At 44.5% G+C, this 23,863-nt stretch overlaps 1 protein-coding gene across 1 annotated transcript in view; it reads left to right on the forward strand.

Annotated features, from left to right (window-relative positions):
* RNF4 (ring finger protein 4) overlaps positions 1–23,863 on the forward strand; it is a 35,339-nt gene that overhangs the window by 917 nt on the left and 10,559 nt on the right. Inside the window, exons 2-4 of the mRNA XM_054029515.1 lie at positions 15,824–15,944; positions 17,011–17,090; positions 19,725–19,734. Of these exons, the coding sequence (XP_053885490.1) occupies positions 15,824–15,944; positions 17,011–17,090; positions 19,725–19,734 (211 nt within the window). The remainder of the gene's footprint in view (positions 1–15,823; positions 15,945–17,010; positions 17,091–19,724; positions 19,735–23,863) is intronic.

Below are 23,863 nucleotides of genomic sequence, written 5' to 3' on the forward strand. Positions count from 1 at the left end.
ACGGGCCTGCGGCCTCCCTTCCCTTCTCCCTCGTCCGTCCCCCGCGAGACGGGCCTGCGGCCTCCCTTCCCTTCTCCCTCGTCCGTCCCCCCCTCCCCCGCGAGACGGGCCTGCGGCCTCCCTTCCCTTCTCCCTCGTCCGTCCCCCGCGAGACGGGCCTGCGGCCTCCCTTCCCTTCTCCCTCGTCCGTCCCCCGCGAGACGGGCCTGCGGCCTCCCTTCCCTTCTCCCTCGTCCGTCCCTCCTCCCCCGCGAGACGGGCCTGCGGCCTCCCTTCCCTTCTCCCTCATCCGTCCTCCCTCCCCCGCGAGACGGGCCTGCGGCCTCCCTTCCCTTCTCTCTCGTCCGTCCCCCCTCCCCCGCGAGACGGGCCTGCGGCCTCCCTTCCCTTCTCCCTCGTCCGTCCCTCCTCCCCCGCGAGACGGGCCTGCGGCCTCCCTTCCCTTCTCCCTCGTCCGTCCCCCGCGAGACGGGCCTGCGGCCTCCCTTCCCTTCTCCCTCATCCCCGTCCCCCGCGAGACGGGCCTGCGGCCTCCCTTCCCTTCTCTCTCGTCCGTCCCCCCTCCCCCGCGAGACGGGCCTGCGGCCTCCCTTCCCTTCTCTCTCGTCCGTCCCCCCTCCCCCGCGAGACGGGCCTGCGGCCTCCCTTCCCTTCTCCCTCGTCCCCCTCCTCCCCCGCGAGACGGGCCTGCGGCCTCCCTTCCCTTCTCCCTCGTCCCCCTCCTCCCCCGCGAGACGGGCCTGCGGCCTCCCTTCCCTTCTCCCTCGTCCCCCTCCTCCCCCGCGAGACGGGCCTGCGGCCTCCCTTCCCTTCTCCCTCGTCCGTCCCTCCTCCCCCGCGAGACGGGCCTGCGGCCTCCCTTCCCTTCTCCCTCATCCGTCCTCCCTCCCCCGCGAGACGGGCCTGCGGCCTCCCTTCCCTTCTCCCTCGTCCGTCCCTCCTCCCCCGCGAGACGGGCCTGCGGCCTCCCTTCCCTTCTCCCTCATCCGTCCCCTCCCCCGCGAGACGGGCCTGCGGCCTCCCTTCCCTTCTCCCTCGTCCGTCCCCCGCGAGACGGGCCTGCGGCCTCCCTTCCCTTCTCCCTCGTCCCCCTCCTCCCCCGCGAGACGGGCCTGCGGCCTCCCTTCCCTTCTCCCTCGTCCCCGTCCCCCGCGAGACGGGCCTGCGGCCTCCCTTCCCTTCTCCCTCGTCCGTCCCCCCCTCCCCCGCGAGACGGGCCTGCGGCCTCCCTTCCCTTCTCCCTCGTCCCCGTCCCCCCTCCTCCCCCGCGAGACGGGCCTGCGGCCTCCCTTCCCTTCTCCCTCGTCCGTCCCCCGCGAGACGGGCCTGCGGCCTCCCTTCCCTTCTCCCTCGTCCCCCTCCTCCCCCGCGAGACGGGCCTGCGGCCTCCCTTCCCTTCTCCCTCGTCCCCGTCCCCCGCGAGACGGGCCTGCGGCCTCCCTTCCCTTCTCCCTCGTCCGTCCCCCGCGAGACGGGCCTGCGGCCTCCCTTCCCTTCTCCCTCGTCCCCCTCCTCCCCCGCGAGACGGGCCTGCGGCCTCCCTTCCCTTCTCCCTCGTCCGTCCCCCGCGAGACGGGCCTGCGGCCTCCCTTCCCTTCTCCCTCGCTTCCCCCGGGAGACGGGCCTGCGGCCTCCCTTCCCTTCTCCCTCGCTTCCCCCGGGAGACGGGCCTGAGCCCTAGCCGCGCTCCAATCCCTCTGGTCCCTCCCCCCATCCCTGTCTCCAGATGTCTCCCCCCCCCCCCCATCTCCAGATGTACGTGCTGTTACCTCCACTTTTTCCTGCCCATCTTAGAACGAGGCGGGCCTTTGAGATCTGCTGTTCCCATTGAGTTCTTTCCCAGGGCAAGAATTACCTCCGAATGCTGCTCCCCTCCGCCAAAGTCTTGCTGATCATCTCACTGTAATAGAGGGAGAGGGGTCTGTCAGGCCATTGCCCCCATTAACCTTCTCTTTCTTTCTCCCTCCCTGACTGCCCTGAGGGAATTGGGCCTGTAGGGGATCACTGCCCCTCCCCCCTCAATCCTGGCTCTGCTCCCTCACATTCCATATGGAAAGGGGGTGTGGTTATTCCTCCTTCCTGATCAACTCCTGAACTGACTGTGTATCATATCAGAGTGACAAGGAGGGTGAGCTAATATCTTTTATAGGACCAACTTTTGTTGGTGAGAAAAACAAGCTTTCGTGCTTACACGGTGCTCTTCTTCAGGTTTGAGAAATGCAACAGAGAAGGGGAGACAGTGGAGGGATTCAAAAAGAGGGGTGACATGGTTCTGGCAATGAGCTAGGAAAACTATCTTTGCAGCAGCATTCTGAATGGGTATGGGTGGGGGAAGATTGCATTTTTCAAGGCTGGTGAGAAGACTGTTGCACTACCGAGATGAGAGCTTGGATGAGAGTTTTAGCAGTGCGGCTGGATAGGAAAGGCCATATCTTAGAGATGTTATGGAGAAAGAATCGGCAATATTTAGATATCTTTTGGATATGAGGACCTAGAGAAAGGTTCAAGGCTATGGGCCTGAGTGATAGGCAGGGTGGTGGTGGTGGTGGTCAAAGTGATCAAGAAAGGAGGTGGTGAAATTTCCAAGACTGAGGCATTAGCATTTCATGTTTTCCTGACCATGTCAGGTACGTTGTTTCTGTGAATTGTCTTACTAACCCCTGTACAGACTGAACATTGAAACTCAACCAGCTAACATGGTAAATTTGCTTAATCTACTTTAGGGTTTCAATGCTTGTGTTAATACACCTTTATTCCTAGTGTAGACAAGTCCCTAGCATAGATGGACCATCAACATTTTAAGCAATGTCATCTAATTGCTCAGAGCAAGGCTGATTGACAAGGTGCCTAAAAGGTTAGTAGCTTCTCTGTGTGTTTCCCAGTGTTGTAAATGCTGGTGGAACTGAACTGGTGTTGTTAATAGAAGAAAGTCTGTCAAACCTTCTCTAGTGTAAACAAGGCTTATTGTCGGAGATAGCACTTGGCTAGCAGGAACTGTGCTCTGTGTCAGTCAAAATAGTGTTTTAATTGTAGTGTTTTCATGACGCAACTGTAACGAAGTCCCTATGGGAGGACTGTAAAACAAGAACAGTAGCAACGTGTGGAGAACTCTTGAATTTGAGGGAGGAATGTGGTGTGGCTTTTCTTCCTATCTCATTCTACAATTTAATACAGATTTTGCGATGAGATGCAATGAAAAGTTAAAGATATTCAGTAGTTTAATAAACAGCTGCTTTTCTTTCTAGGTCAAGGTTTATCAAAAACTCAGATTCATTTAAGCTTCATAAATTTGTCACTGAGCGTTGTCTACATGTCACTTTTTTTTACTGAGATTAATAAATGTTTCTGTGCCAAAATCCAAAATATCCAGTTACATTCATATCCCTATAGAAACTTCTACCAAAATGAACAAAAAAAAACCCACCACCAGAACTGAAACATCAGCTTCCCCAAGTCCTCTTTAAAGCCAATTTTAGGCACTTACAACTACCAAGGCTGTATCAGAAACAGCCAGGCATTTTATGTAACTAGACATTGCTTTCATGCACCAACAATTTGTTTAATTTGAGACAACTTTTTTGTTTTGGGTTCAAGACCAATAGTCTATCATGCATCTGGTTGTTAGATGACCTGTAAAAGGAGTGCTTCCCATGTTCACATAAAAGAAGACATGAAACCTTTTTTACAAGATTTCCCCCTCTCTCCCCTGCTCCCCCCAGTTCTTTAACCAGGACTCCTTGTGAAACTAGAGTACAAGGTTATTTTAGTACTTAATTCAACATGGGCAGAGGTGGAGTGCTCAAGTTTTTAGAGCCCTGCACAGATACAAATTTATATCTGTGGATATAAATCAGTCTGAGCGGAACCTGGTGGGCACCAGGCTCACCAGCAGCTGTCCCTGGTCTCGCTCTTGTGTTCATGCGGCGCGCATGCCCCCAGATGGGAGACACAGATAGCTGCATGGAAGGGCTCAGGGCGGGGCTGCAGGTGGTACAGCTGTGCCAGAGGAGCTACGGGCGCAGGGCGCTGGCTCCTGGAGCAGCGGTCCCACATTCGGCTCCTTTCACCGCTGCAGTTCCTGGGAGAGCCCTGTGGTTCCACGGATACAATTTATATCTGCAGATATACGCATCCGTGGATATAAATTTGTATATCCGCAAGGCTCTAAATTTTGTTTAAAACTTCTCTCAAATGTTTGTCAGTGTTTGAGTTGATAGACATGTCATGGGTCCACAGGATCAGTGCTATGGCCCAGCTTTTAAACAGTCTCTTGGAGGAACCCCTTCAGTAACGCAGACCCCCAAAGGGTCTCACTCTTCCTTCAGGGTAGGCCACACATCCTCTCTGCCTCTGGGCTCAAGCACTCTTACTCCATAGCATGAGCTCTGCCTAGCTTGTTCATTTCAGATAGACTCCTGATTAGAGAGACTGCGCTCTTCAGGGACTAATGCACCACAGCAAGTATTTTCAGTGACACCAGGCTGCGTTTTCAAAACAGTAGGGTTTAATAGTCAGCTAGAACACAGCATTTTAAGTCCTTAGGTTAGCATAGAGAAGGTAAGTAAAAGACCTATTACTCTGGCTTGGCCAGATGGACTCCACCAGCCAAGCTGTAATACAGGGGTCAGCAACCTTTCAGAAGTGGTGTGCCAAGTCTTCATTTATTTGCTCTAATTTAAGGTTTCACATGTCAGTAATACATGTTAAGGGTTTTAGAAGGTCTCTTTCTATAAGTCTATAATATATAACTAAACTATTATTTTTAAAGCCTCATTTACTTTACATACGTTTAAGAAGCTTCATTTAAAATTAAATTAAAATGCAGATGCCCCCCCGGACCGGTGGCCAGGACCCAGGCAGTGTGAGTGCCACTGAAAATCAGCTTGCGTGCCACCTTCAGCATGTGTGCCATAGGTTGCCTACCCCTGCTGTAGTAGATTCCACCTTAGGGCCTGTCTCTCTCTGACCCTTTGGAGAGCGCCAGGTGAAAACAGCCAGCATCTTCCAGAAGTCCACTCTTCATCCCCTGCTGGTCAGCTACCACTCTTTTTGTCTCCACGCAGGGCCATGTGGCGTTCACCCCACTTGCTGGAGCTTCCTGCTGTCAAGTGTAGATCATTCGGTCCTTGGGGCTTCCATTGTCTCTGGAGCCTCTGTTGATCTGTGTCAGTTTTAACCAATCCTTTAATAAGCCATTCATTCTGCACTTGTGTTTCCTGCACTGTTCCAGGATCAGCATTGTCCCTTTTGCACCCACTGGGTAGCAATGGAAAGTGAGAAGGAAACGGAAGCACACATAGGCTTCGTAAAAATATTACAGAAAATTCTTACTTTTTCCACAAGGGATTTAAAAAAAATTAAAACATTCTAAAAATCCCTTCTCCCCTCAGCTGAAAGGTCTTCACTTTTGACACTTCGAAGTAACTACCAGTCCCCAGACAGCCACGTTCTATCAAATACAGGGTAGAAAAGAGTTGTTGCTAATGTAAAAACAAAAAGAACAGGAGTACTTGTGGCACCTTAGAGACTAACAAATTTATTAGAGCATAAGCTTTCGTGGACTACAGCCCACTTCTTCGGATGCATATAGAATTCTATATAGGATTCTATATGCATCCGAAGAAGTGGGCTGTAGTCCACGAAAGCTTATGCTCTAATAAATTTGTTAGTCTCTAAGGTGCCACAAGTACTCCTGTTCTTCTTTTTGCGGATACAGACTAACACGGCTGCTACTCTGAAACCTGTAAAAACAAAAGAGCACCCCACTTTATAACTTCAAATAAAAATAGCCTTTGGGGACTTTGTGCCTTATTTTAGTTTGCTGTGAGGTATAATTTTTTTCCTGTGTGTTCATTAGGTCTACAAACATGAAGCTTGGCAAATACAGCAATATCAATGAAGAGAAGGGACCCCTAATTTGTAAAGCAGGGGTTCTCAAACGTCATTGTACCACAACCCCATTCTGATAACACAAATTACTATGCAACCCTAGTAGGAGGGACCAAAGTCTGAGCCAGGGGGTGGGAAAGAGGCCAAAGCCCGAGAGCTTCAGCCCCAGGCAGGGGGCCTGAACCCTGACACCCAGGGCTGCATCCCTCGGGCTTCTGCTGTGGGCCACGGGCTTTGGCTTTGACCCCAGGCTTCTTCATTTTGGACAGTGACAATAGATGATTCAATTCCTATTTCTAGTCTGTTCCACTATTTCCATATTGTCCAAATGCAGCCCTGTTAGTATTGCAAACTAGAAGGGTTGGGGAGAAATGCTAAACTGAAACACACTTTCTCCAATATTTTTAAGTATTATGGGGGGAAAATACTTTAGGTTGTTTTGTGGGTTTTCTGCATCAGTTAATTTCTTTAACTCTTTGACCTGGGACAAAGCTAAAATTCATTGTATCTTTTTTTCTTTTTTCTAGATCTGCATTTTTATTTGAAGTACTTTATCTTTGTAAAGGGGGCTAGTGTCCTGAATCCTTTTGTGACAGGTATGTTGTTGGAGACTGCATGTAATCTTCCTCCTGGACCCTAGTGTACACTTCAATTGGGGAAAATACTCTGGAGGCACAGGGATCTCAAATGACTTTCACTAAAATGGTGCTTTGTGTGAGCAGTAGTCCCTGCCCTGTGTGAAACTACAAAGACATCATGCAGCCTACTACTTGCCTTCCCAAATACTTCTAAGGAAAATTTATTTAGTCCCACAAATATATGTAGCTTCAACCCCAGAATAAAACATACACAATATTTAATGACCCCAGTAATACAATGTAGCCACCAAATGACCTTTTTAGCTGTAGCCTCCTTTTATCAGTTTTCTTTAACCTAATCCTGGCCCTGATGCAATAACTTCTTGAGTGGACCCCAAGAAAACATTGCTGGTGGAAAAGAATGGAGAGAGACTGTACAGTATTAAAATATCCAGGAAAGTCCTTCCCACAGAGTAGTAATAATGGAATCCTTAGGGCCCCCACAAGCTACAAACCAGACCACTAGAAAATTCTAGTAAAACTCCACTTGAAGATGTTCTCTTCTTAGTTATTAACCTAGGCACCAATTCTTCAAAAGTTATGCATGTGTGTAAATCTTACATACCAAGTAATCCCACACTACGAGCAGTCCCCTATAAGTGGGTACATGTGTCTTTGCAGGATTGGGGTCATAATTCTTCACATTTAACTTCCCCTCCACCTCTCTTCCTTGTTATGAAAGGAAGAAACTGAGTTTAAAGTTGCCATTGAAAGTGCTCATGAAGGCAGTAAAATTGAGAATGTAGTAGTTGTCTGTTGACCAATGGTCTATCTCTTCTGCTGGGCAGTTGCAGATGCTTCAGTGGGCAGGGGTGTGTGTGGTGTTTTTTAAGAACATAACTAGGGTTGGCAGAAACTTATTTTTTATGTTTAAGCATTTTTTAATTTTTATCAATTTATTTTCATAGTTGCAGAAAATACTAAGGGTCAGACAATATTTAATAACTTTCATCGTTGTACACGGTGGTGTTGTAGCTGTGGTCCCAGGATATGAGAGACAAGCGGGGTGAGGTAATAACTTTTATTGGACCAACTTCTGTTGGTGAGAGAGACAAGCTTCCGAGCTTACACAGATCTCTCCCTTTCTTCAGGGAAACATACTCAAAGTGTCACAGCTAAGTAAAAGACGAACAGATTGTTTAGCATAACTAGCTGACGCATATTTAAGGGACCATCTGAGGTGAAGTGGCCTGTAAACACCCCTCTAGTCATCGGGTGGCCTGTTAACACCTCTTTAATCATAATTTTCCTGTGAGTTCATAGAAAACAAGTAGTGACTGCCTGGCCTGACCCCACAGTTATCGGGCATTTAGTGCACTGGATGAGGCACACCGTATGTGATACGCATATGTAGGACCCATGAATCTTGGAAATGTGTGTTGTGGGAGGTGTTGATCATTGTAGCAGTGGAGATGTCTGCAGGTTTTGCATCTGTTCTGGCAGGGTCTGATGCGGCTTGGAGTTTGTACTCACAACCCTGGGTTTAGCAGGCCTGTGTCCTGGTCTGCAGGGAGGTTGCTTCTGATGAGGAGCTTGGAGAGGCTAAGGTGTTGTTTGAAGGCCAGAAGAGGTGGTTCAGGAAAGATTACTTTCAGGATGGGGTCCCCATTGAGGATGGGTTGTAGCTATTTGGGTTGTAGTGTGGGGTGTTCAGTGACAACTAGGGGTTGGAGGGGTTTTTATTTCTTATTAAGCAAGTTTTCTCTGTGTATTTGGGTGGTCTGTTCTATGATGCAATCTTCTCTGTTGGATAAAGACATTGGGTTTATGGCTTATTACAACAAGCTATAAACCACTAACAACCCAACCATCCCCTCACACCCCAGCTAGCTTCCTCTCCCCCCCCCCCCCATCCTTTTCCTCCATATGACTGGAGGGGTGTTAAGGGGCCACTTCCCCTTAAATGTTCCCTTGAAATGTGCATTAACTAGTAATGCTAAACAATCTGTTCCACCTTGTATTTAGCTGAGATGCTGTGTACCTTTTCTAGATCGAAGGACGAGATCTGTTACCTCACCTACCGTGTTTCTCTAAGGTGGTGTCTATGCTGCCACTTTCAGCGCTAAAACTTTTTGCCGCTCAGGGGTGTGAAAAAACACACTCCTGAGCGACAAAAGTTTTAGCATTGAAAAGCACCAGTATAGACAATAAAGCTACCACTTCTCATTCGGGGTGTTTTTAAATCGCCGGGAGAGCTCTTCCCCCGGTGATAAAGCGTGTCGACACTGCCCACGTCACAGCGCTGCCGTGGCCATGCTGTAATGTGGGTGGTATAAAAGTACCCTAATATTAAATAACAGTTGACATTGAGACTCAGCGTTAAAACTTTATGACCTTTAAAACACAAATTGTCAACATATGTCAAAATATACAAAGTAAATAGCCTTAAATAAAACTTCAGTAAGTTCTCAAGCAGCATTTTTCTTTCTTTGCCTATTTATAAATTTCAATTATTGGTAGAAGTATTTTTTTCCCATCAGTTTGTGTGTACAGTGAAATTAACACTTATGGATTAAAAAATGTAATCCTTCTGGACCTAAAAATAATACAGCACAATGGTCAGTTTGGCAATAACAGGCCTATGGGGAAAACTGATAGTCTGTCATGCACTGTGAGCATTAATATCCATTATGAATTGTCCTCCTATCTAGTATTGGATATTAGAATGAATATTAGAATGTAATCTTGCTTTTTAAGTTCTTTACTATGACATCTCATTACAATTAACTCTGTGGGTTATATATGCAGTCTCTTAAACTTTAGTTTTCTCAGCTTTCCCTTAGGCCAAAAGTCAGAATCTGGGAATGGACAACAGGGGATGGATCACTTGATGATTACCTGTTCTGTTCATTCCCTCTGGGGCATCTGGCTTTGGCCACTGTCAGAAGACAGGATACTGGGATAGATGGACCTTTGGTGTGACCCAGTATGGCTGTTCTTATGTCAAAACTTTTAGTAACAGCAGCTTAAAAGTATAGGCTTTTTAAAAAAAAAAAAAAAAAATCCATTTTTAGTCACTTGCTGACTTTAAAAGGTGCTGAGTACTTAGCAGCTCCCATTGAAGTTAATAGGCGCTGTTAGGTGCTTAGCATTATTGAAAATCAGGCTACTTGTGGGCTGTAGTCCACGAAAGCTTATGCTCTAATAAATTTGTTAGTCTCTCAGGTTCCACAAGTACTCCTGTTCTTTTTGCGGATACAGACTAACATGGCTGCTGCTCTGAAACTTAACTTCAGGTACCCACTGCTTTAAATCTTGGCCTTGGTTTTCCCACTATAGATGCACCCAATCAATCTTTCCTGTGCCATATATTATTTTATAAAATCGTATTACAGATTATTCTTTTCACTAATTTGAATAGTCCTGATCCTTTTGAGATTGTTTGCTTTAAGGAATAGAGTGAGTTCATGCTACCATCTAATGCTTAGAGGTAGATGGCTTTCTGCAAATCTGAATAAACCAGGCAGCTGAGAATCATATACATAGTTCAGAGACTGTTGCAGAAGAGAGGTGGTTTGTTTTGTTTTTGTTTTGTTTTTTAACAAGAAGTTGGGAATCTTTGCTCCATTCAGCAAATTCTGAGATCCTAAAATCTCCAGTCTGAACTTGTTTATACCCACAATTTTACATTTCTTCTGATATTGAAGATGACCCGCAAAAGAGAATTTGGGGTTGTACACTTGTTTCTTTCTGATATATAAACAGACAAAAGTGGGTTTTTAAAGACATTTTTCTGCTTAGGGTTATTAGCATTCTTGGCCCTTAGTTGAAGGCATGCTGCTCAGTTTTTTCTTTCAACTGTTTGTTGTAGACATTTGTGGTTTTTTAAAAAAAAAAGTTAAATAAAAGTCTTTTAAATAGAATTTTAAAAAACACCACTCTTCAGTTAATCAGGTTTAATTTTCATGGATTTTTCCGGTGTCCTGAATTATTCTCTGGTAATCCGTTAGTCTTCCAGGGCAGACAAAGCTTGAATTTCTAATTTTCAGCATCAAACAGCAAAACTGTGCATAAACCAGCTCTTCTCTTTTGTGAGTTAGCCAGGCCCTAGTGAGGGAGAGGCCACAGCCTTCCAAGAGATTATGCAGATTGTTTTAGGAGCAGCCTAATCAGAGAGGACTTCAAAATGGCTTTTTGAATTTGTGCAAGGAATATATAGACTTGAATGCTCCACTCCCTCTGGCAAACTGCAACTGGCTTTTCTAATCTGTAACTTTTACTACGCTCTCAGCACTCTGGCCAGTTCATAACCATCATGATCACAGCTATTGATATGATTGGCCAAGGTGCAGAAAACGCCCCATTATTTATGTTTAGCTTCTAGCCACCTTCAGTGGAACCACGTTTGGCAGAGAGATGTGGTCAAGAACCCACCTTTCCCAGTGCTCTCAAAGCAAGATACTTACGTGTCATGAGAGAGTGACAAATATATTGGAGGAGGTGGTGAGGGAAACGATACCAGTGAGATTCTGCTCCAAACTCGGCAAGTTTGGAGCTCTGCTGCCCACCTATAAGTTATTGGTGGACAAAAAACAATCTCTTATGTCTCAAAGCAGAAAACCCATTCTCCTTTCTTCTCTCTCTCTTTCCTAATCTTTCCTGTAACTCAGATAGCTAAAAATTCAGACTTTCTGGAATGAGTCCTCTCTGGGTTAAAACCAAGCAAGAAAAGTTGTAGCCCCAAAGAAATTTTTTTTCAACATTGAGAGAGAATGGGGTTGTAATTGTATGAGATTCCATATGGAACCTTAACTGTAGGGTTTGCGTCTGTAAATGGAAAAGCTGTATACTATTAATCTGTGTTCAGAGAACTTTATCAAATAAGACACTTGCCAAAAAATTAATCTTTGACTGTTGTAGCAATGCTTCTCCACTTTGCTGTTATGAAAACTTGTGTAGCACTGGTGAAGTACTAAAGAGAAATCATAATGCTGCATTTTTCTCCTTGGTTTGTAAGGCTCTGGTACTTTGCTGTTTGAGTCATAGAGGAGTAGTGTATACAGGAGAAAAAATATCTTACCCATTGTGAAGAAGCTACCAGTAAACATAACAGGAAACTATAAGCTTATGCAACTGAATTTTTATTTATCGTTCTGTTAACCACAAATTTGCAGAGGGAAACATATATTACTACTTGGAGTGCTATCGTATGAGTTATTTTTTTTTCTAGTTTTCCTGAAGAATGTTTCAAAATAAACTGTATTTAAATTGCTTTTGAGTGCGTATTTGGAAGCCTTTGCTAATGTCAGTGTATCTACTCAAGTAGTTATTTTCAATCTATTCGTCCTAAATTGAAAGACACTTAGAAGTCTGAATAATTGCAAAGAGTAGACTTCAGAAGAAAGTGAGCAACTGGACTCCAATCTGAATTTTGCAGGTATAACAGAAACAGAAAGAAAAATATTTTTTTTTTTTTAAATTGTTAGAAGCATCATCCTTAAATGTGTCTCCTAATTAAGCTTGCCTACAGTTTTACAAATGCAAGCTTTACAATTTTCCTTGCATGAATAGGTATCTTCTGCATGTCAGTTGAAAAGTTGGTGTAATGAGGACTTTAAAAATATGGGCAGGATAGGGTTTTGGAACTTGTTTCCTTTTGAGTTCAACTCTCTTCAGCTGGCTTGTGTTGGTGCTGACCCACTCTGATATGATGATAGTTTCTCAGTAGTTGTCGAAATATAGCCATCTCCATAATACAGATTATCAACTCTGCTTCCATTGAGAGATCTGGCAGGAATTCCCAAAGGTAATCAGGTTTGATCCTGTGGCAACTGCAGATGTGGCAACTCTCCAATACCTATTCTTCTTTTGAGTGCTTGCTCATGTCCATTCCATATTAGGGGTGTGTGCTCACCACATACACCAGTGCCAGAAGCTTTTCCCTTAGCAGTATCCATAGGGGACCGGCTCTGGTCCCCTCCAGAGTGGCGCCCACATGGCAGGGTATAAGGAGCGCCGCTGGCTCCCCTCACCTCCTTCTTCCTGCCAGTGACGGTGCTGGAACATCCACTGCTTTGGCTAGCGTTAATTATTCTCCGTTCTTGCGAACTTTGCAGAACCTGTAATTTAGTTGTATATAGTTAGTAGTTGAATTAGTTACCCTTAGTAGTAGTTCTTAAAGCCTTCCCCAGGCTTTAAGCCCTGCAATTGCTGCCCATGCCCATCAGCAATCCCCATAGCAGCTCTCTTAGGTACTTGGGCGAAGGGCATATAAGCAACAAGCGTTGTTCGTGAAAGTCCTTCAAATCCAGGACTAAAAAGGAGCACGACAACTGCCTTGGAGCGCTCCTGATGGAGTCGGCACTCACTCCGGCACCAGAGCAAAGGTCTGACTCAGTACCGAGCATCGGTGTGGAGTGCCCAGCTGGCACTGTCCCTAGGCCAGCACCATTCCACCTCCATGGCTCTGGCCAAGAAGCCGAAGAAGACTGAGGGGACGATCTCCTACATCCCGCAAGAGAAAGGAGAGGGCTGGGGGCAAGCCAAGACCTGCGCTGGGCAGCTCAACACCCCTCACTCCTCTCTTCCCCCACCCGCCAGAAGTCAGGCTCCAGCTCAAGGTGAGCGGTGCAGCCGATCCCATACCTTGCCTGCGTCCCTGGATAGCGACACAGACCTCCGTCAGCTTCAGGTGCCATAGATGCCCGAAGCTCTGCAGGCAGCTCAGGAGATCCTGATGCTCCTGGTGCCACTCATACCGGCTCCAGCGGTACCCAGGTCTCAGGGTAAACCTGCCTTGGGACCTCCGCATACATCCCCGCCTCAGCGGCACCGTTCCCCGTCGCGAGGGACGTCCCGCCACCGCTTGCCCCCCCCAAAGTCGTCATACCTTAGAGCCAGAGAGGCTGGTTTAGCGGAACCCTTTTCGGTCCCCGGACTTTGGGCATCAACAGCAGGATTTGAGGCGTACCTCGCCAGTAGCCTGACGCAGAATCACCGAGGCACGTACCCCCCCCGGTAGGAGCACCTAGACCGACCCCTCGCATTGCCAAGAGCTCGGGACTGATCGGGGGACCAAAGCCACTGGTCACCAGCATGCTGTCATCAGTCTCCGAGACAGGGATCACTGTATTCGGGAAGAGCCTCCCGGCAACCGAATCATGATAGCTCCCAGTCCCACTCAATTGAAATCAGATTTTTTGAACTAGCTCTACTTTTGGTCTGGTGCTCAGCTACTACAGTTATGGGGAACCAATAAAGACTCTAGATAGCTTTTGTTGTTCACCTCTCTGACGTCATCCCAGTTGCTTTGCTTATCCCTCATCTTTAAGGAGTGTAGAAGAGTGCATCTTGTATGCTGAAAAAGCATCTTCTCAACTAGATATAGAAGTATGGCCATGACACACTGGGTTCCTCAGAACTACTCTCGGGGAATTTTGTATTGAAATTGCATGTTATCTAATGAACATTCTGGTCTGGAGAGCTTGGGTCAGTCTTTCTTGATGGATCATTGATGCTGCAAGCACATTTTTGTTCTTTCTCTCATCTCTTGCCACTTTTGTTTTAGTCATTTGCAGGTCTGATGGAAGATAACCTAATGGCCTGAAGAAGTAGTCAATCTGTAGCTGGATGATATCCTGTAGTTAAATAAATATAGTTGAATTGGCTAGGATGTGCCATCTGATCCAGATGCAACTCATCATCATGTCCTGCAGCATGCCTAAAAGCACTCCTGAGCTCCTTTATGCTCATCATACAGCCTTCAAGGCAGTCTGCATCAATTAGGGCCTTGAAGGACCAGAATCTAGGTTGCTGGGCTTAATCTGGTGCAGATTAGTGTCAGTTTAGCTCATTTCATTTGACAGTAATGCAACAGATTCACTTATTACTACAAGAACAATAGCTGAACTGCTGCCAAGCTATAAGGACATTTTGGGGCAGAACAACTTTGGCAGCAAGTTCAGACCCCTTCATGCTAGAGACAGGCAGAGCAGCCATATCGTCATCTTTATGGACAAAAGCGTTGCTTAGTTCTGACATCAAGACACACATCTAAATTCAGATAATTTTAGATTCTGTTAGGGAATCTATTCCCCTATCTAGGGATGCCCAAATGTTATTTTCTTTCCTTCTGTAAGCTCCAACTTCTGGGTTCCATTTGTTTTAGAGACACCCACGTGTAGCTATTCAGTTTCCATATATTTGAATCTGGAGATGGGTATCTCCTGGAGAAAAGAGAATTACTTGTCTGTAATTCTTGCTCACTGAAGATGGTCAGTTTTGGATTAACAGTCCCCAACCCTGACTCCTACCCCAAGTTTGGTGGTTCTGTAATTTGTATGCACACATAATTGGTTCCTTCTAAGAGTTACCACTTCTTCTTTCAAAGGAAACCTCATTTGGGCTTTTAGGTTCTTTCCCAATACAATAATAAACGGACATTGGATTATAGGTGTTGGGAGTAGGACAGCATAGCAAGTGTTTGAGACATACCTTTTGGATGCCTCAGAGGCTCAAATCTTAAACTATGGGAGTTCCTGACTGGTCTCATGCAGGAAGCGTTGACTCAAAAATGGGAATCAGTAGAGATGGCTGTACTTAAGAGAGCAAGAATTACAGGTAGGTAATCTTCTCTCTCCTTTTCTTTATAGGTTTGGAAGAGCAACATTCGAAGATACTGAAAAATCTGGACTTTTAATTGTATACTTCCTAAAGAAATATAAGGCGTTGAAAATTGTAGCCTCCTTGCAATTTATTTTATGGTATCTGTACCTCTTACTTTTTTCTGTATTTTATATTCAAGAAACACCATGAGCACAGTAAGTATTTTCTTAATGAAGTAAATGCATAACTGATATCTCGTTCTTTATCATTTTTAGACTTGTAGCCACTTGTGCCATTTCAAAACATAATGTGTGGTTTGAACAACCTGAAGAAAATACAGATTGTAATACAAGTAAATTAAGATGCCATGTAATCCCATATTCTGCCCTGATTAATGTCTCTAGCTATTGTTAGTATTACTCCAAAAAAAACCTTAACGTTGGGAATAGTCCTGTTTTTGTCCAAACTAACTGAAGTAGTCAGTTTGAATCTAACAGTTGATGTAATCGTGAAATAGCCCTCTTGATCACCAGTGATCGCAGAAAGCACCTTTCCTGCCTGGCCCAACTGGTAAGAAGCATTGTGGTGGTGCCTTTACTTTGGCATTTCCAATTCAGATATTGGAATGAATTCGTACAAAAACATGTATGCTTCAGTCTTTCAGTTAGCAGCAATTAAAAACATTCTATCTCTAAAGTTCAGGTCTGCATTAATACTAGCTTTAAAAAACAAATTATTCTTTTTTCTCTTAGACTCAAAGAAAACGTCGTGGAGGAGCCATCAATTCTAGGCAAACTCGAAAACGAAACAGACTGGTAGCTTCAGCTACAGAAATGGCTTCAGAAGCAGAGCCAATAGAACTTGAAGAAAGTGGTAAGCTTTAAAAAAAAATATTAATAATAATAATAATGGGGGGGAAAATTGCTTCTGGAGCGTTGGGAGCCCAGTTCACATGCAGAGGCAGATTATGGGTTTTGGGGGGGGCTACCCACCCCTTGTCTTCCCACTCCCGCCCACATTCTTGCCTCATACTGTTCAGATGTAATGGTATCAAAGTAAAGCTTCAGAATCCCGTTCTTAAAGAGTGGGAGGGATGGGAAATGCTCATTGAAGGATAGCCAATACAGAACATTGGTGTCCATCTAACTTCCTAATCCTAAACAGTTTAGAGGATGGGTAGAAATTTGCTGTAGGCTTTAGGCTTACTCTTCAAGATAGAGGCCTTCAGACAACTTGTTTCTCAAAAACGTAGCACAACAGGGTTAGAAATGTAAAGACTTTTTCTTTGTCTTCTGAATGTACCTGTACCTATGACATAGGGAAGGATAGCAGAGAGAAGTCTTGGAGGCCAAATTTAGGCTGCTAGGTAAGAGATTGAATTCCAGGACCTCTATGATAACTTTCATAGACTATTAGGGTTAGAAGGGACCTCAGGAGGTCTTCTAGTCCAACCCCCTGCTCAAAGCAGGACCAATCCCCAGACAGATTTTTGCCCCAGATCCCTAAATGGCCCCCTCAAGGATTGAACTCCTAACCCTGGGTTTAGCAGGCCAATGCTCAAACCACTGAGCTATCCCTCCCCCTGTATTAAAGTAATACATCCAGTTTATATTGATACTTACCTCACACAAGTTATCACACCAAGTTCAAGAAAATGAAGTATGTGCACGGCGTGGGAGGGGAGAACAATTGCTGCAGTTTTTCTATTGCTGCAAATCAAAACACGCAATAGTAGTATTAACTCTCCTAGCATTTTAATGAGAGCCTGAGAGATATGTTCGATGTCTGCCTTAAAGGAGAGGGTTGAGGAGGGAACACAAACTATCAGCATTTAGTAAATGGTAGCATTCCATAGATTCATGCCTGAACCTTGTTGTGGAATGGCAGGTGTTATACAGCTCTACATGCATGATCTTGACTTTTATCATTGTATTTTAAGCTGGTGAAGAAGTAGTAGATCTCACATGTGAATCTTCTGAACCTGTAGTAGTTGATCTAACTCACAATGATTCTGTTGTGGTAAGTAACTATTGGTGCACTTATCCAAATACTCTAGTCAAATTAGGTTAATGCTGTGCTTTTTAGAGGTTAGAACTTGGAAGGCAACTAAAGCCACAATTAGATATCCCAGACCATGTTATCAAAATGGTCTGGATAAAGGTAATGCATTGACAGTGTAGGTAAACCCAGCAGCCATTATTTGCTAAACAATAGCATCTCCCACAGCCTTGGACACTAGAACCTCTTACAGGGAAATTTTCTGGGATTATACCAGTGCACTCTTTGAAAAGTATCTTGGTGAAATGTCATGTAAAAATGCAAACTGGAGACAGTAATGTCCATCTTTAAGCACAGATTTCATCTGTGTTTAAATGATAGCATATGGTAGCCCTTTGAGGTCATGCAGCTTTTTATTTAAAAAAAAAAAAAGGGCGGGGGGGTTCTGAATAACTGAAAGTAACACTGACAGTACTCCGTTATCATTTAGGAACTGCACCGAGGGCGGTGATTATGTACGCTATTTAGAACCGTGTGTTCAAGAACAAGAAATGGGCAGTTTCAATCTAACACTTAGAGGGAACTTGCTTCACTATTGTGTCAGGCACTTGTGGAGGATAGTCAGGACTTTCTGAAAGGACATATTGATAACATGCTTTAAGTAAAGAAATGTGGAAGATTATGGGTTTAAGATGTTGAATAATTATTTTTTTTACTGAAATGGATTTTCTACTATCATTGTTTCAAGATATGTGCATAAAACAAAATGGATATATTGAATGTCAGTCTGCCAAGAATTGGGAACATAATGAAAAGAGGTGGCAGACCAAAACTTTAAAATGGATTCCTAAAGTTCATTGGTCCTTATTCTGACACATACCTAAGTGTCCTGACTTGTGAACGTGCATTAACTAGGTGCTCATCACTTTTGAAAATATGCCAATTTTGAGGTGTCCGCTTATTAGTCCATATTTTGAACTTTATGGCTTTTTATTTTTTTTAAATTGACCATATTTTTTATAGTATGATGCGACAGACAAAAGCTCACCTATATAGATATTGAAAAAGAGTTTACTACAACAGAAGTATTAAAGCCCAAAATTCAGTAACAATTGCACGGAAGCCATGTTCATGATACAGCACTCAGTTTTAATTGAATACTGAGAAACACTTGTTATAGTACACTATAGATGCAGCCAAACTGCACAGAAAAAAATGCCATCAGATGAAGGAGATACAAGGGTAGAATTTTCAAAAGTACTCCGCATTGTCCTATTTCTGCTCCTATTGATGTAAAGAGGTCAATGAAGTACTGTATACTCGTTCATAAGCCGAATTTTTTTAGTTAAAAAGGGAAGCACCAGAAAAGGGGGTCAGCTTATGAACGGGTATAGAGAGAGACAGGTGGGACAAAGCCCCTCTCCTTCTTCCCCCTTCCCCCCCCTCCCCCAACAGAGGGAGCAAGGAGAGGCAGCACAGCCAGAAGGGAAGAGGCGGGGCCAGAGCCTCACCGCTTCTGGCCAAGCTGCTCTTCCCCCAGCCTCCAAAGCAGCTGCAGCTCCGGGGGCTGGCAGGCTGCAGCCGTGCTGTTCAGCCCCACCCCCCAGAGCAGGCTGTGGCCATGCTGCCGGAACACACTGCAGCCGTGCCACCCGGCCCAGACTGCTGGAACGTGCTGTGGCTGCGCCACCCAGTCTGGCCCACCAGAGCAGGCTGCAGCCATGCTGCCCAGCCTGCTGGAGCAGCTCCAGCCAGGTCAGAGACATCCTCCTTGGCCCTTCTCAGATAAGGTGGGAAGGGATGGGATGGGGAGAGTGTGGGGGGTCCTGAGCTAGGGGTGGGGTCATGTGGGGGGTGGTCACAGAGGTTACTCCTCTGACTCCCAGCTTTTCTCTTATTTCTCTCCCCCCCAACCCCCAAAAATAAAAAATTTCCCCACCAGTTGCTGTCCCAGCTCCCCTGGGGTAAGCAGCTGGTGTGCCGGGACACTTTGTTTACTTTGGTTTACCTCCGTGCCTGCAGATGCTCTAGGTAAACAAACCATCTCGGCCCACCAGCGGCTTATCCTGATGGCCCGGGAGCCAAAGTTTGCTGACCCCTGAATTATATGAACGGGTTATAAAAATTTTCCATTTTTACTTATCCATCTTGGCGGGGGGTTCGGCTTATAAACAAACTGGCTTATGGTCGAGTATATATGGTAGTTCTGAAAATCCCACGCAAGTCATCCAAGGAAAATTATCCTTTTTTTTGGAAGGGGTTCTAAATTTGTTGACCTTTTATCCTAATGTTGACTGAGAATTGCAACTTAAAACAAACTACAGTACTGATTTAAAACAAGATGGCTTGCATCTGTTACTGTAGTACCATGATGAACTAAGTCACAACAGGATTTTACATTATCTTCCATGAGAGTGCATGGCCAACACCATTAGCTTGACTTCCAGAGTTGGTGACGAATTTCCAGCAATACACATGATTATTGCTCTGCCTCATGCCTCCTGACTCTGTTTATACAGCTACAAACAAGTAAGAATGAACATAGCTGTGGTCTTCTGAGATGTTTGTCCATAATGCATATATGTGCACAACAAAGTTTAATTGTGGTTTTGTTTTTTTTGTTTTTCCCTCTTCTCTCCCTCGTGTTAATACAAGATTGTTGAAGGTGAGTAGTCCTATTTCATGTATTCCCAACTGATAACAGAATTGTGACCATTTTGTAATGCATTGTATGGTATGTGCACACCTTGCTAGCAAGAATATGCTTTCCACTAGCCCCCATTTAAAATTGTCTGTCATTTGTCTTCAGGTATATATTGCTTACAGTGTCAAACTAAACTAGTCAGTGAAACCAAATCAACTTTATTGCTTTTAATTACTAGTAATTAACACACTCATGCTAAGGAAATGCTCCCTGGGTTTATACTACTATTTAATACAGCATCTGAAGATTTAATGTGCTGTATCAGCACTTATTTCGTGAAATAACCCCAATGTGGTCATTGTCCCTTAATACAATTCTCAACACTTTTACCACACATGGTAGTGCATATAGTTTGAGAAAGTAGAATAAACTTGAAGATACAAAGTCTAATTTGTTGGTCTGCAATAAAGTGGAACTTGGCCAAAATCTCAAATGCTCCCTCCAATCCCCTGGCTTGTGTGTATGTGGTGGGACACTACTACAGGTTTCTACTAAAGACTTTATAGAGAAATGCTCATTCCAAGACTCCATATATTACATACACAAAACTTAAAAGAACATTAAGGTTGCAAAGTCAGGAAATGCCAAAATTACAGTTGTCCATGCAATCTTACTTCACTCCCCTGGTTCATAGGTATTGTGATAGATTTCAGTTACCTGATCAAATTATATATTTTCCACAGAACCGTCTCATTCATTGCACTGAATGATGGTGCACAGGAATGAACCAAGGTTACGCGATGAATTATGCTGTTGTCTGTTGGACCTTTGCCTCCCCTCCCCCACCCCCCCGTCTTTCAGAAATTGAAAGGTATGTAGTGAATGAGGCAGAAGACTGCAGGGAGCGAGGATAATCTCATGATCTATGGCCCTGAATGCTGCCCTGGAAAACTTGATTCTATTTTAAAGGTGTCCATTAATAGTGTGCTTATCTTCTAAGAGCTCAACCTGTGATAGTTGAGGCCTGACTTGTGGATGTGCTGAACACTCTCAACTGCAACTGAAGTCAGTGGAACCTCTATTCTGAATATACCCAGGGCTATAAAATGCTGAAAAGTCAGGTCCTTGTGCCTCAAGTTGGATATCCAACCAATGAGATTGGTTGAACAGAAATTAAAAGATACAGCACCAAAAATAATATCCCTGCAAGCTGCATGGAAACTTTTTAAAGACACCGTAATAGCGGCTCAACTTATGTATACCCCAAATTAAAAAACATAGTAAGAGAACCAAAAAAGAACCACCGTGGCTAAACACCAAAGTAAGAGAAGCAGTGAGAGGCAAAAAGGCATCCTTTAAAAAGTGGAAGTTAAAACCTAGTGAGGAAAATAGAAAGGAGCATAAACTCTGGCAAATGAAGTGTAAAAATACAATTAGGAAGGGCAAAAAACAATTTGAAGAACAGCTAGCCAAAGACTCAAAGTAATAGCAAGAATTTTTTTTTTTAGTACATCAGAAGCAAGAAGCCTGCTAAACAACTAGTGGGGCCTCTGGACAATCAAGATGCTAAAGGAGCACACAAGGACAATAAGACCACTGAGGAGAAACTAAATGAATTCTTTGCATTGGTCTTCACAATTGAGGATGTCAGGGAGATTCCCAAACCTGAGCTGTTCTTTTTAGGTGACAGATCTGAGGAACTGTCCCAGATTGAGGTGTCATTAGAGAAGGTTTTGGAACAAATTAATAAATTTAACAATAAGAAGTCACTAGGACCAGATGATATTCACCCAAGGGTTCTGAAGGAACTCAAATGTGAAATTGCAGGACTACTAACTGTAGTCTGTAACCTGTCATTTAAATCTGCTTCTGTACCAAATGATTGGAGGATAGCTAATGTGACGCCAATTTTTAAAAAGGGCTCCAGAGGTAATCCCGGCAATTACAGGCCAGTAAACCTGACTTCAGTACCGGGCAAACTGGTTGAAACTATAGTAAAGAACAGTGTTGTTAGATATATAGATGAACATAATTTGTTGGGGAAGAGTCAACGTGATTTTTGTAAAGGGAAATCATGCCTCACCAATCTGCTAGAGTTCTTTAAGGGGGTCAAGCATGTGGACAAGGGTGATCCAGTGGATATAGTATACTTGGATTTTCAGAAACCCTTTGACAGGATCCTTCACCAAAGGCTCTTAAGCAAAGTAAGCAGTCATGGGATAAGAGGGGAGGTCCTTTCATGGATTAGTAACTGGTTAAAAGATGATAAACAAAGGGTAGGAATAAATGGTCAGTTTTCAGAATGGAGACACGTAAATAGTGGTGTCCCTCAGGGGTTTGTACTGGGCCCAGTCGTATTCAACATATTCATAAATGATCTGGAAAAAGGGTGTTAAGTATCAGAGGGGTAGCCATGTTAGTCTGGATCTGTAAAAAGCAACAAAGAGTCCTGTAGCACCTTATACATTAACAAATGTATTGGAGCATAAGCTTTCGTGGGTGAATACCCGCGTCTGACGAAGTGGGTATTCACCCACGAAAGCTTATGCTTCAATACATTTGTTAGTCTATAAGGTGCTACAGGACTCTTTGTTGCTGGAAAAAGGGGTAAACAGTGAGTTGGCAAAATTTGCAGATGATACAAAACTGGTCAAGCTAGTTAAGTCCCGGGCAGTCTGCAAAGAGCTACAAAAGGATCTCTCAAAACTGGATGACTGGGCAACAAAATGGCAGATGAAATTTAATGTTGATAAATGCAAAGTAATGCACATTGGAAAACATAATCCCAACTATACATATAACATGATGGGGTCTAAATTAGCTGTTACCACTCAAGAAACAGATCTTGGAGTCATTGTGGATAGTTCTCTGAAAACATCCACTCAATGTGCAGTGGCAGTCAAAAAAGCGAACGGAATGTTGGGAATCATTAGGAAAGGGATAGATTATAAGACAAAATATTCTATTGCTTCTATATAAATCCATGGTAAACCCACATGTTGAATACTGTGTGCAGATGTGGTCACCCCATTTCAGAAAAGATGTATTGATTTTGGAAAAGGTTCAGAAAAGGGCTACTGGGCTCGATGGACCTTTTTGTCTGACCCAGTATGGCCGTTCTTATCCAAAATTAGTGGATGCTCTTGAGCTTAATTTCTCTTTGCCTTGGTTCCTGTTAAATAGGGCCAATAATACCATTTTACCTCACGGGTGTGGTGAAGACAAATTCATTAACATTTGTGAAGTACACAGATACTACAGTGATGAGCATCATGGAAAAAGGCCATGACGAAATTTAGCATTTTGTATCTAGGGCAAGATCTGAAGGGCGGGGGGTCATAAATAAGATGTATTATGATGCATGTAAAAATAAATATTGAATAGCTGCTCATTCAATGAGCACAGTCTTTCCTGTGCACTGAATAAGGCAGACATCCTATGGAAAAAGCGTTTGATGATGATAAAGACTGCATCATAATGCATGCACAGAAGGGGACCGAATTAAGGTTACACCTTTATTCTGGCATTTCCTAACTATTGAGCACTTGACTTTGTAACATTGTTATTCTTTTAACATGTTTTTATATCATTTTCTACATTTTAAAACGCAAACAAGAAAATTCCATTTTTAGGGACCAGTATGGTCCCTAACTGCATCATTAGCAGGATAGGACCCTTTAGATCCACAATACAGAATTTTGCAACTGAGAGAACTGCAGATGGCTTTATGGGAAGTTGTCAGCACATTTGAGCTGTGTGATCATGAAGAAGCCTACATTTTAGTCATGGGTATTTTTAGTCCAAGTCATGGAGAGGTCATGGGCAGTAAACAAAAATTCATGGCCCGTGACCTGTTCATCACTTGTACCATATACCCCTGACTAAATCTTGGGGGCAGCCTAGGGTGTGCCATGGGTGCTCCCAGGGTGACCCGTGGGTGCTGTGGGTGTTTGTTGAGGTGCTGGTGGGACCCCTGGTGGGGGTTGATGGGGATGGCAGACACCCTACCCGGCTCCTTGCAGCTCCCCGGAAGCAGCGACATGTCCCTCCCCTCAGCTCCTAGCTCCGCATGCTGCTCCTTCCCCAAGTTCCAGCTCCGCAGCTTCCATTGGCCGGGAACCATGACCAATGGGAGCTGCGGGGGCGGTGC

This window comes from Malaclemys terrapin, chromosome 5 (genome assembly GCF_027887155.1).
Source record: "Malaclemys terrapin pileata isolate rMalTer1 chromosome 5, rMalTer1.hap1, whole genome shotgun sequence".
Lineage (NCBI taxonomy): Eukaryota > Metazoa > Chordata > Testudines > Emydidae > Malaclemys > Malaclemys terrapin.